Source organism: Scyliorhinus canicula, chromosome 9, assembly GCF_902713615.1.
Source record: "Scyliorhinus canicula chromosome 9, sScyCan1.1, whole genome shotgun sequence".
Lineage (NCBI taxonomy): Eukaryota > Metazoa > Chordata > Chondrichthyes > Carcharhiniformes > Scyliorhinidae > Scyliorhinus > Scyliorhinus canicula.
The window spans coordinates 101,650,753-101,663,185 of record NC_052154.1 but is presented as its reverse complement, the minus strand read 5'-3'; the positions used below and the strand labels follow the sequence as shown (position 1 = coordinate 101,663,185).

General features: G+C 47.9%; 1 protein-coding gene across 1 annotated transcript in view; it reads left to right on the top strand.

Annotated features, from left to right (window-relative positions):
* LOC119970925 (mucin-6-like) overlaps positions 1–12,433 on the top strand; it is a 238,661-nt gene that overhangs the window by 96,946 nt on the left and 129,282 nt on the right. The window contains exons 12-14 of the mRNA XM_038806035.1: positions 2,586–2,718; positions 4,368–4,617; positions 7,125–7,228. Of these exons, the coding sequence (XP_038661963.1) occupies positions 2,586–2,718; positions 4,368–4,617; positions 7,125–7,228 (487 nt within the window). The remainder of the gene's footprint in view (positions 1–2,585; positions 2,719–4,367; positions 4,618–7,124; positions 7,229–12,433) is intronic.

Sequence of the window (12,433 nt, the reverse complement as noted above, 5' to 3'; positions counted from 1 at the left end):
GGCTGTTACTGAACCATGGATATATGTGGATGCTGCAAGAGATGGGAGTGAAGCTGACAGCATTGTTAAGTGTTTAATAATGAGATGGAGTGCCTGCACATTAGGCAAGAATCCTGATTGCTGACTCCAGGAATTGACTTCTGTACTGGAATGTGGTCAGCTGCTCTTTTCAGATGCTATACCTTGAGTGTCTATTGGAACATGACATTGTGCCATTCCCGACCTCCTGAGCTAAGGCCTCCGACACTGAATGAGAGAATATAGGATTCCTCTCTTTAGCCTTTGCAGTTTCTTTATTCCCTTAAAGACTCTTTGGCACTGTTTAATTACGTGCTGTAGCCTGAGTGACCCCTCCCCATTTAGTGGAGCAGACTGCTTTTAAGATGGACAGGCTATGCTTGTAGCCAGTCAGTAGCACGGTTGGAGCTTGGACTCACATTATTATCAAGTTGGTGAGCTGAGAGAATAATTTCCATGTTGCTGTGTTACGACACCCTGGGCTAGTGCACGGTCAATTCCATCCCCACGAGCCCCGGAGTCCCAACAGAAGTGAATTAACCAATAATCTGTATATATTTTCCGATATCTTTGACCCTTGACTGCTCCAATGACTAACAGGCACCAGATATGTGAGTAAAATGTAATAACTTTAAATTTATTTAATTTAATTTCATTTATAACAAGAGAAGAGATAAACAGGCACTGGTGATAATAGAACAATGGTCGGCTAATCGAATTACTCCCCCCTTTACCATCCCACCCATTCACCCACATATACACAAGACTGACACACAGTGGGGAACGGAAGGATCAAAATAATGGGAATTAAAAGAGATGTGAGATGAGTATTTTCACCGCTCAGGTTGTAGTCTTTGTAGTTGGCTATCTTCCTGGGATGTGAAGTGTTGAAATCCACCGGTTGAATCCGATCTTCTGGTTTGTGCCTTCAATTTGAATCCGCAGGCTGTTGAATTATCTCTGGGGAGTCACTTTCACTTGGCTGACCGCCACCAGTTTGGCTCTCAGTCTCATTGAGATAAAATTAGAATTCTCTGCCTGAGAATGTAAAAGCAGGTTTTCTGCCTACTCTGCCTCTTGGCCGCTTACCTGGTCTTCTGGAAGGATTTAGCTGTTTGTGGTGTATAGAGAAAGAAAATGATCTTTTCTTCAATGCCTTGTGATCTCAGGAGAGAGATATCAGTCTGGGCTTCCCTCAGTCTTTGAAACAAAGGGTAAACTTTCACTGGCTCACTAGAGAGACTGCTTGCAGTTCTCTAATCAGAAGTTGAACTTTCATAGGCAGAACGGCACGGTGATGCAGTGGTTGACACTGTTGCCTCATGGCACCAAAAACTCGAGTTCGAACCCGGCCCAGGTTACTGTCCATGTGGACTTTTCACATTCTCCCCATGTCTGTGTGGGTCTCATCTTTACAAACCCAAAGATGTGCAGGATAGATTGGCCACGCCAAATTGCCCCTTAATTGGAAAAAAATGAATTGGGTACTCAAAACTTATTTTTAAAACTTTCATAGCCTGGCTAGAGAGACTGCTTGCAGCCTTTTAATAACCAGGCATACGCTGAAAGAGAGAGTCAAAACCTGTGTTCCCCACTCTCCTGAGTGAAAACAGAACTGAACTCAAAATGGAGTCTGCCTTCTTCTTCCAGAATCTTCTGAAGCTCTCTACCAATAAAAATCAAGAACCACTCAAGCCCCAGGATTCTAAAAGTGTTAATTGGCTGCTAGCCAAATCCATCAAAAAGTGACATCACTGGGCCGTGCCAAATAGCACACGGGAGCACAGTGGTTAGCACAATTGCTTCACATCTCCAGGGTCCAGGTTCGATTCCTGGCATAGGTCACTGTCTGTGCGGAGTCTGCACATTCTCCCCGTATCTGCGTGGATTTCCTCCGGTTTCCTCCCACAAGTCCCGAAAGACGTGCTTGTCAAGTGAATTGGACATTCTGAATTCGTCCTCAGCGTACCCAAACAGGTGCCGGTGTGTGGCGACTGGGAGCTTTTCACAGTAACTTCATTACAGTGTTAATGGAAGCCTACTTGTGACAATAATAAAGATTATTATTATTGGACCAGTCCAAGTAGCACATTAGACTGGGTTAGTCCAGTTTAAAAGCACAGTCTGCAGAAGTGTATCAGCCAGCACATTAAAACATCAAGGGGATTACACAGGAAATCAAGATTTGAACAGGGAAAGCTATGTTTAAAGAAAATCCTTACACCTGCCTCAATTCAACCAGGCACAGAATAATTGTGCACGGTGATCATTAAGCCTTCAGCGTTTTTTCACTGCATTTTTCATCAGGTCCTTTTTAGCTGCTGGATAAGTTCATACATGGCACTAAAGTGCCAAGGAAATGTTGAAAGTGTGATGACTTTCAATGTGAATGATGATCAATTGGGCTCTTTGAAGGGCGGGTGATCTGCTTCAACACATTATCATCCAGGTGGTGACGATGAAAGTGCACATCAGAGTGTTTTCATTTGAAGACGTTTGAATATTCAGATGTTATTTTGTCTTTTAAAAATGTCTTTTATCATATTGACTGATTTTATTTCCTACAGAGATGTAAGTTTGAAACTTGCAATTATGAGCAAAGCCAAAAGTTCATGTGCAATTCCATTGGAGTTTACGCTCGTGCTTGTGCCATAAAAGGCCTGATATTGACAGACTGGAGAAATGTTGTGGATCATTGCAGTAAGTGTTCAATGATAATTACTGTATTCTTATTTCACAGTCATTAATAATGCTTAGAATTGTTTTTCATTCATTCTTGGGATGTGAATGCCATGGGCAAACCTGGGATTTATTGCTTCTTCCTAATTGTCCTTGAGAATATAGTGGTGAGCCGCCTTCCTGACCACAGCAGTCCATGTGGTGTAGACGCACCCACACTTCTCTTCGGGTAGGAGTACCAGGATTTTGACCTAGCTGCAGTGAAGGAACAGCAATACAGTTCCATGTCAGAATGTTTTGTGGCTTGGTAGGGAACTTGCAGGTGGCGATGTTCCATGAATCTGCTGGTCTTGTTCTTCTTGGTGGTAGAGGTCATAGGTTTGCAAGGTGCTGTGAAAGGAGTTTTCATGAGTTGCTGCAGTGTTTCTTGTAGATGGTACACACTGCTACCAATATGCACTCGTAGTGGGACTGAAGTGGTGGGTCAAGTAACCTGCTTTGTCCTGGATGCTGTCAGGTTTCTTGAGTATAATCAAATAATTAGTGTTGACATTTCTCAGTTGAAGTTAATCTTAACAGTTGATGCATTACAAACTAGGTTAAAGAATTTGCTATTGCATTAAGATCAGAATGAGAAGCGCAGGCAGTAACATCTAAGTTACATAGATACAGAGAACAAACAGTGCAAGGAGGCCATTCGGCCCATCGAGTCTACACCGACCTACTTAAGCCCTCACTTCCACCCTATCCCCATAATGTAATTCTGGACTTGGGTGAATGAGTGGAGTTTGCACATTCTTTCCTTGTCTGCGTGGGTTTCTTCCAGGTGCTCCGTTTACCTCCCACAGCCCAAAGATGTATTGGTTAAGTGGATTGGCCTTGCTAATATTATCTCTTAGTATCCAAAGATGTGCAACTTAGATGGGGTTACGAGGATAAGGTGGGGAAATGGGCCTGGGTAGGGTGCTCTTTCAGAGGCTGGGTGCAGACTCAATGGGCTGAATGGTTTCCTTCTGCACTGAAGGGATTCTATGCTTCTATGGACTCATCTATGTGTTTGGAGCTCTGGTCCATATTAGATTGTTCATGGAGAATATGGGTTCCTTCTAAAAATTGAAGATTATGAGGAAGTCATATAAGGAGGTTAGGAGGCTTAAAATGTTCCAGAACATCTTTCAAACCTGACTTTACACCACTTCGAAGTTCTTTTTGCCCACAGTGTAAACCTACAGGTGTGTGAAATGGCTTCTCAAAATGTTCTGATACCACTCATTTATCTGCTATCAGATTGAGACCTGCCATTTTTGCATCAGTACACAGCGGTTCCTAATTGCCATGAAGCTGTGTTTTTAGATACCTGTACTTTGCTTGAAAATTCTCGAGTTTATTATAATTCTGGAAGACATTTCTTGGCACAAGGGGAACAATTTATGCAGGGAATTCCTACTCATCTACTTTATTTTTGGTAGATCATTTGAAGAATGACAATAAATGACAGACGAGCTGGAGATTCTCCATAGACATTTTGAGTTATTTTAGAATTTGTTTTTAATAATTCAAAATCGACAACTGAAATAATTTCAAAATTCCCATGTAACCAATCAAAAAAGATGTTATATTGTGCTGTATTTTAGAATGGTTTATGAACTTTGCTTGACTTTTGCTTTCAGAAATGTCCTGCCATGGCCTTCAGGTTTTCAGTTATGATTCTAAAGCTTGCAACCGTACCTGCTTTTCACTGTCCAATTCAATCTTGGAATGTACTGAGAGTGGAGTTCCAGTAGATGGTTGCAACTGCCCCCCAAATACTTTTCTGGATGATACCAACAAATGTGTTCGTGCATCCAGCTGTCCATGTTTTTTGCAAGATGGTGCGATTGTACCTGCTGGCAAGAGTGTGAACACTTTCGGTCGAACGTGGTGAGTTGAATAATTTTTGCATTAGTTCAAGAGACAGCTGTTAAAATGTAAGCCTTACTCAATCACAAACAAGTACAACAATAATCGTGCCATTGTGAGCAAATCAAATGGATAATACCTTGTATAAATGTATGCCTTGACCTGTTTCTCTATTTGTCTACATATAAGACCACCTATAAACCATTCCCCATTTAGTTTTCTATCACATCAAAAAATGTTTGATCAGCATTAGTCATTTTTTTTATCAGATACAAATTGAAATAACTGTTTCTGATGACATAGGTGGGATGATTTCCATGCATCTAGCACATCAGGAATTCCTGAAGGGGAGTGTAACCTGTCAGAATACTGATGAGGTTGATCTGTACTGCCCCTGAATGTGTTGCAATGTCATACTCAAAGCAATTGCTGAAATTTAAATAGCTGTCTCTTCGAAAGTTTATGACCTCACGATGATCAGCAACTGGATTTTGTGGTTACAGGTCAATGTAAACTTCCCTCATTAAAGAAACACCTTGAAGAAATAGTATTTTGAGTCTCTTGAGTTCTGCTAATCCACAAATTCACCGTAACTTTGTGCAGGGTTAATGTTAGCCTACTTGTGACAATAAAGATTATTATTATCAAAATAATTACAGTTACTAGATACTGCAATGTCTTTTTTTTAACTTTGTAATATTTGTACGTAAATATATTTTGAGATAGATTTTCCTGAGAACTTGTGTGGAGATTTTATTGTGTGGAATTATAGGCCTACTTTTGGAGTCCCTCCAAAATTGAACTACTGGTGGAGGCCAAATAGGAATCATGGAATTAGACCAGTACAGTAGGAGACCATTTGACTTTATTCAATGCTCACTTTCAAACGTTTGAAGTGTTGCACATGGATAGGTTATTGGTCTTAACTGGAGTTAAATTCTCAGAAAGAGACACACTTTTGGATGCAATGTCTAATGCTTTAAAGAACTTCCTTGGAAAACAGTCATTTCCAGCTGTCTTCCTTTCTCCAATGTGACATTTGGTACTACATCAAAGAAAAATATAGCACAGGAACAGGCCCTTCGGCCCTCTAAGCCTGTGCCGACCATGCTGTCTGTCTAAACTAAAATCTTCTACACTTCCGGAGTCCATAACCCTCTATTGAGGACATTACCAGTGCAGTAGATAACGGGGAGCCAATGGATGTGGTATATCTGGATTTCCAGAAAGCCTTTGACAAGGTGCCACACAAAAGGTTGCTGCATAAGATAAAGATGCATGGCATTAAGGGTAAAGTAGTAGTATGTATAGAGGATTGATTAATTAATAGAAAGCAAAGAGTGGGGATTAATGGGTATTTCTCTGGTTGGCAATCAGTATCTAGTCGTGTCCCTCAGGGATCCGTGTTGGGCCCACAATTGTTCACAATTTACATAAATGATTTGGAGTTGGGGACCAAGGGCAATGTGTCCAAGTTTGCAGATGACACTAAGATGAGTGGTAAAGCGAAAAGTGCAGAGGATACTGGAAGTCTGCAGAGGGATTTGGATAGGTTAAGTGAATGGGCTAGGGTCTGGCAGATGGAATACAATGTTGACAAATGTGAGGTTATCCATTTTGGTAGGAATAACAGCAAATGGGATTATTATTTAAACGATAAAATATTAAAGCATGCCGCTGTGCAAGAGAGACCTGGGTGTGCTAGTGTATGAGTCACAGAAAGTTGGTTTACAGGTGCAACAGGTGATTAAGAAAGCAAATTGAATTTTGTCCTTCATTGCTAGAGGGATGGAGTTTAAGACTAGGGAGGTTATGTTGCAATTGTATAAGGTGTTAGTGAGGCCACACCTGGAGTATTGTGTTCAGTTTTGGTCTCCTTACTTGAGAAAGGACATACTGGCACTGGAGGGTGTGCAGAGGAGATTCACTAGGTTAATCCCAGAGTTGAAGGGGTTGGATTATGAGGAGAGGTTGAGTAGATTGGGACTGTACTCGTTGGAATTTAGAAGGATGAGGGGGGATCTTATAGAAACATTTAAAATTATGAAGAGAATAGATAGGATAGACGTGGGCAGGTTGTTTCCACTGGCGGGTGAAAGCAGAACTAGGGGGCAAAGCCTCAAAATAAGGGGACAGATTTAGGACTGGGTTTGGAGGAACTTCTTCACCCAAAGGGTTGTGAATCTATGGAATTCCTTGCCCAGTGAAGCAGTTGAGGCTCCCTTCATTACATGTTTTTAAGGTAAAGATAGATAGTTTTTTGAAGAATAAAGGGATTAAGGGTTATGGTGTTCGGGTGGGAAAGTGGAGCTGAGTCCACAAAAGATCAGCCATGATCTCATTGAATGGCGGAACAGGCTCGAGGGGCCAGATGACCTACTCCTGCTCCTAGTTTTTATGTTCTTATTCCCATCCTATTCATGTATTTGCCAAGATGCCTCTTAAACGTCACTATCGTAACTTCTTCCACCACGTCAAAACCACGTCGAATTTTACATGTGAATCAAAATAACATTTGTGTTAAATAGTCTAATGAGGAAGAGCAAGGATTTTGAAGTGATGCATGACATGGAAAGTTTGCTAAATAGTGATCGCTCTGAGGGAATTGTACTGATTAAAAGACTTCAGCCTGGTAATGAATGTATTAGCTGCAGATTCATTTAATTGTGCCATTTGGATTGTGGTTGCGCTTTCGCAGTATGTTTTTTGGGGCAGCACGGTAGCATTGTGGATAACACAATCGCTTCACAGCTCCAGGGTCCCAGGTTCGATTCTGGCTTGGGTCACTGTCTGTGCGGAGTCTGCACTTCCTCCCCGTGTGTGCGTGGGTTTCCTCCGGGTGCTCCGGTTTCCTCCCACAGTCCAAAGATGTGCAGGTTAGGTGGATTGGCCATGATAAATTGCCCATAGTGTCCAAAATTGCCCTGAGTGATAGGTGGGGTTACTGGGTTATGGGGATAGGGTGGAGGTGTTGACCTTGGGTAGGGTGCTCTTTCCAAGAGCAGGTGCAGACTCGATGGGCCGAATGGCCTGCTTCCGCACTGTAAATTCTATGATCTATATAGAATGGATTGGCCAAAACATTATTTAAATTCATTCAGTAGTAAGGATCCAAGTATAAAGTAATGACTATGATTGTTCCACTGGTTTGAGGCCACTGAAAAGACACGAAGAACAGCAGAAATAAACCCACATTCTCACGACAGGTGTGATATCTAGTGGAATACGTTTGCTGCTGAACAAACTTTCCATGAAAAAGGCACAAATGAAACTGGACATGGAACAGGATAAATTGGAGATTTACAGTTTACCCAATCGGGGCATTGTTGCATCCTTTTAAGAAAAGTTAACATCACTGATCAGCATGTTAAACAAATGTCAATGTTGTGGAGCTATGCATCACTGCAAATACACAAGGCGTTAATGTAGATACACCAGGGCACTGTAAATACACAAGGGGTTAATTTGAACACACTACACCTAGTTAGACACTAGAGGGAGCACCAGAGATATGACCCACAGACATTCAATCAATAGGCCAGTAAGATAGGACACAACCAATGGGTATTCACGATACACACAGAGGTGACACTACCACAGGGGGGCATTACACCAACCCATATATAAGGACACAGGACACATGATCTTCCTCTTTTCCACTGGAGACACTTCGTGAGAACACAGGGTTGATTTGAAACACATCACACCCACCACGTGGATTGTAGCAGACTGGTTCGTCAGTCTGAGTAGCTATAGCAGGATTAACAGTAGAGTCGAATACAAGTAGGAGAATCGTGAACATTCCTTTGTCAGAGTGCACAGCAAGGAAGCAGCTTATGCTACGTCAAGAGGATAACAAAACTAATGTCATTCGGTGATAGGGGTTTAAGTGGAAAAAACACAACATCAATAATTTGCTCAGCCTTCTTGACACAGATTAAAGATCCTGCTAAAAGATGTAAAGTTTATTGATGATCAGTACCCAAAGGTCATTGAAGATATTAGTCATGATGTGGAGCTGCCGGCGTTAGACTGGGGTGAGCACAGTAAGAAGTCTCACAACACCAGGTTAAAATCTAACAGGTTTGTTTCAAACATGAGCTTTCGGAGCACTGCTCCTTCCTCAGGTGAATGGAGAGGTACGTTCCAGAAACATATATATCGACAAATTCAAAAAGCCAGACAGGAGGGAAGGCGGAGAGGAGGGAGGAGGGACAGTGAAGGCGGAAGGGGGGGGGGGGGGGGGGGGGGAAGGAGGGACAGGGAAGGTGGAGAGAAGGGAGGAGGGACAGGGAAGGAGGAGAGAAGGGAGGAGGGACAGGGAAGGAGGAGAGAAGGGAGGAGGGACAGGGAAGGTGGAGAGAAGGGAGGAGGGACAGGGAAGGAGGAAGGAGGGAGGAGGGACATGGAAGGAGGTGTGGAGGGAGGAGGGACATGGAATGAGGAGAGAAGGGATGAGGGACAGGGAAGGAGGAGTGGAGGGAGGAGGGACAGGGAAGGTGGAGTGAAGGGAGGAGGGACAGGGAAGGTGGAGTGGAGGGAGGAGGGAAAGGAAAGGTGGAGTCAAGGGAGGCGGGACAGGAAAGGTGGAGAGAAGTGAGGAGGCAAAGGGAAGGTAGAGTGGAGGGAGGAGGGACAGGGAAGGTGGAGTGGAGGGAGGAGGGGCAGGGAAGGAGGAGAGTTGGGAGTTGGGACAGGGAAGATGGAGTGGAGGGATGAGGGACAGGGAAGGTGGAGTAGAGGGAGGAGGGACAGGGAAGGTAGAGTGGATGGAGGAGGGACAGGGAAGGTGGAGTGGAGGGAGGAGGGGCAGGGAAAGAGGAGAGATGGGAGTTGGGACAGGGAAGATGGAGTGGAGGGATGAGGGACAGGGAAGGTGGAGAGGAGGGAGGAGGGACAGGGAAGGAGGAGAGATGGGAGGAGGGACAGGGAAGGTGGAGTGGAGGGAGGAGGGACAGGGAAGGTGGAGTGGAGGGAGGAGGGACAGGGAAGGAGGAGAGATGGAAGGAGGGACACGGAAGGAGGAGAGAAGGGAGGAGGGACGGGGAAGGTGGAGAGAAGGGAGGAGGGACAGGGACGGTGGAGAGAAGGGAGGAGGGACGGGGAAGGTGGAGAGAAGGGAGGGACAGGGAAGGAGGGAGGAGGGACAGGGAAGGTGGAGTGGAGGGAGGAGGGACAGGGAAGGTGGAGAGAAGGGAGGAGGGATGGGGAAGGTGGAGAGAAGGGAGGTGGGACAGGGAAGGAGGAGAGAAGGGAGGAGGGACAGGGAAGGAGGAGTGGAGGGAGGAGGGACAGGGAAGGTGGAGTGGAGGGAGGAGGGACAGGGAAGGTGGAGTGGAGGTGCAGGGAAGGTGGAGTGGAGGGAGGAGGGACAGGGAAGTTTGGAGTGATGGGAGGAGGGACAGGGAAGGAGCAGAGATGGAAGGAGGGACAGGGAAGGAGGAGCGATGGGAGGAGGGACAGGGAAGGTGGAGTGGAGGGAGGAGGGACAGGGAAGGTGGAGAGAAGGGAGGAGGGACGGGGAAGGTGGAGAGAAGGGAGGAGGGACAGGGAAGGTGGAGTGGAAGGAGGAGGGACAGGGAAGGAGAAGAGAAGGGAGGAGGGACAAGGAAGGAGGAGTGGAGGGATGAGGGACATGGAAGGAGGAGTGGAGGGAGGAGGGACAGGGAAGGAGGGGTGGAGGGAGGAGGGACAGGGAAGGTGGAGTGGAGGGAGGAGGGACAGGGAAGGAGGAGAGATGGGAGGAGGGACAGGGAAGGTGGAGTGGAGGGAGGAGGGACAGGGACGTTGGAGTGGAGGGAGGAGGGAAAGGGAAGCAGGAGTGGAGGGAGGAGGAACAGGGAATGTGGAGTGGAGGGAGGAGGGACAGGGAAGGTGGAGTGGAGGGTGGAGGGACAGGGTAGGTGGAGAGATGGGTGGAGGGACAGTGAAGGTGGAGTGGAGGGAGGAGGGACTGGGAAGGTGGAGTGGAGGGAGGAGGGACAGGGAAGTTGGAGAGAAGGGAGGACGGACAGGGAAGGAGGAGAGATGGGAGGAGGGACAGGGAAGGTGGAGTGGAGGGAGGAGAGACAGGGAAGGTGGAGTCGAATGTGGAGTGGCAGGGAAGTTGAAGTGGAGGGAGGAGGGACAGGGAAGGTGGAGAGATGGGAGGAGGGACAGGAAATGTGGAGTGGAGGGAGGAGGGACAGGGAAGGAGGAGAGATGGGTGGAGGGACAGGGAATGAGGAGTGGAGGGAGGAGGGACAGGGAAGGTGGAGAGATGGGAGGAGCGACAGGGATGGTGGAGTGGAGGGAGGAGGGACAGGGAAGGTCGAGTGGAGGGAGGAGGGACTGGGAAGGAGGAGAGAAGGGAGGAGGGACAGGGAAGATGGAGTGGAGTGAGGAGGGACAGGGAAGGTAGAGAGATGGGAGGAGGAGCAGGGAAGGTGGAGTGGAGGGAGGAGGGACAGGGAAGGAGGAGAGAAGGGAGGAGACAAAGGGAAGGTGGAGCGATGGGACGAGGGACAGGGAAGGAGGAGAGAAGGGAGGAGGGACAGGGATGGTCCAGTGGAGGGAGGAGGGACAGGGAAGGAGGAGAGAAGGGAGGAGGGAAAGGGAAGGTGGAGTGAAGGGAGAAGGGACGGGGAAGGTGGAGAGCAGGGAGGAGGGACAGGGAAGGAGGGGTGGAGAGAGGTGGGACAGGGAAGGAGGACTGGAGGGAGGAGGGGCAGGGATAGAGGAGAGAAGGGAGGAGCGACAGGGAAGGAGGTGAGGAGGGTGGAGGGACAGGGAGGGAGGAGGGACAGGGAAGGAGGGAGGAGGGACAGGGAATGTGGAGAGATGGGAGGAGGACAGGGAAGGTGGAGTGAAGGGAGGAGGGACAGGGAAGGTGGAGTGGAGGGAGGAGGGACATGGAAGGAGGAGTGGAGGGAGGAGGGACAGGGAAGGAGGGGTGGAGGGAGGAGGGACAGGGAAGGTGGAGTGGAGGGAGGAGGGACAGGGAAGGAGGAGAGATGGGAGGAGGAACAGGGAAGGTGGAGTGGAGGAAGGAGGGACAGGGACGTTGGAGTGGAGGGAGGAGGGAAAGGGAAGCAGGAGTGGAGAGAGGAGGAACAGGGAAGGTGGAGTGGAGGGAGGAGGGACAGGGAAGGTGGAGTGGAGGGTGGAGGGACAGGGTAGGTGGAGAGATGGGTGGAGGGACAGTGAAGGTGGAGTGGAGGGAGGAGGGACTGGGAAGGTGGAGTGGAGGGAGGAGGGACAGGGAAGCTGGAGAGAAGGGAGGACGGACAGGGAAGGTGGAGAGAAGGGACGAGGGACAGGGAAGGTGGAGTGGAGGGAGGAGGGACAGGGAAGGAGGAGAGATGGGAGTAGGGACAGGGAAGGAGGAGAGAAGGGAGGAGGGACAGGGAAGGAGGAGAGAAGGGAGGAGGGACAGGGAAGGTGGAGTGGAGGGAGGAGAGACAGGGAAGGTGGAGTGGAGGGAGGAGGGACATGGAAGGAGGAGTGGAGGGAGGAGGGACAGGGAAGGTGGAGAGAAGAAAGGAGGGACAGTGAAGGTGGAGTGGAGGGAGGAGCGACAGGGAAGGAGGAGTGGAGGGAGGAGGGACAGGGAAGGTGGAGTTGAGGGAGGACGGACAGGGAAGGTGGAATGAAGGGAGGAGGGACAGGGAAGGTGGAGTGGAGGGAGGAAGGACAGGGAAGGTGGAGTGGAGGGAGGAGGGACAGGGAAGGTGGAGTCGAGGGAGGAGGGACAGGGAAGGTGGAGTCGAATGTGGAGTGGCAGGGAAGTTGAAGTGGAGGGAGGAGGGACAGGGAAGGTGGAGAGATGGGAGGAGGGACAGGGAATGTGGAGTGGAGG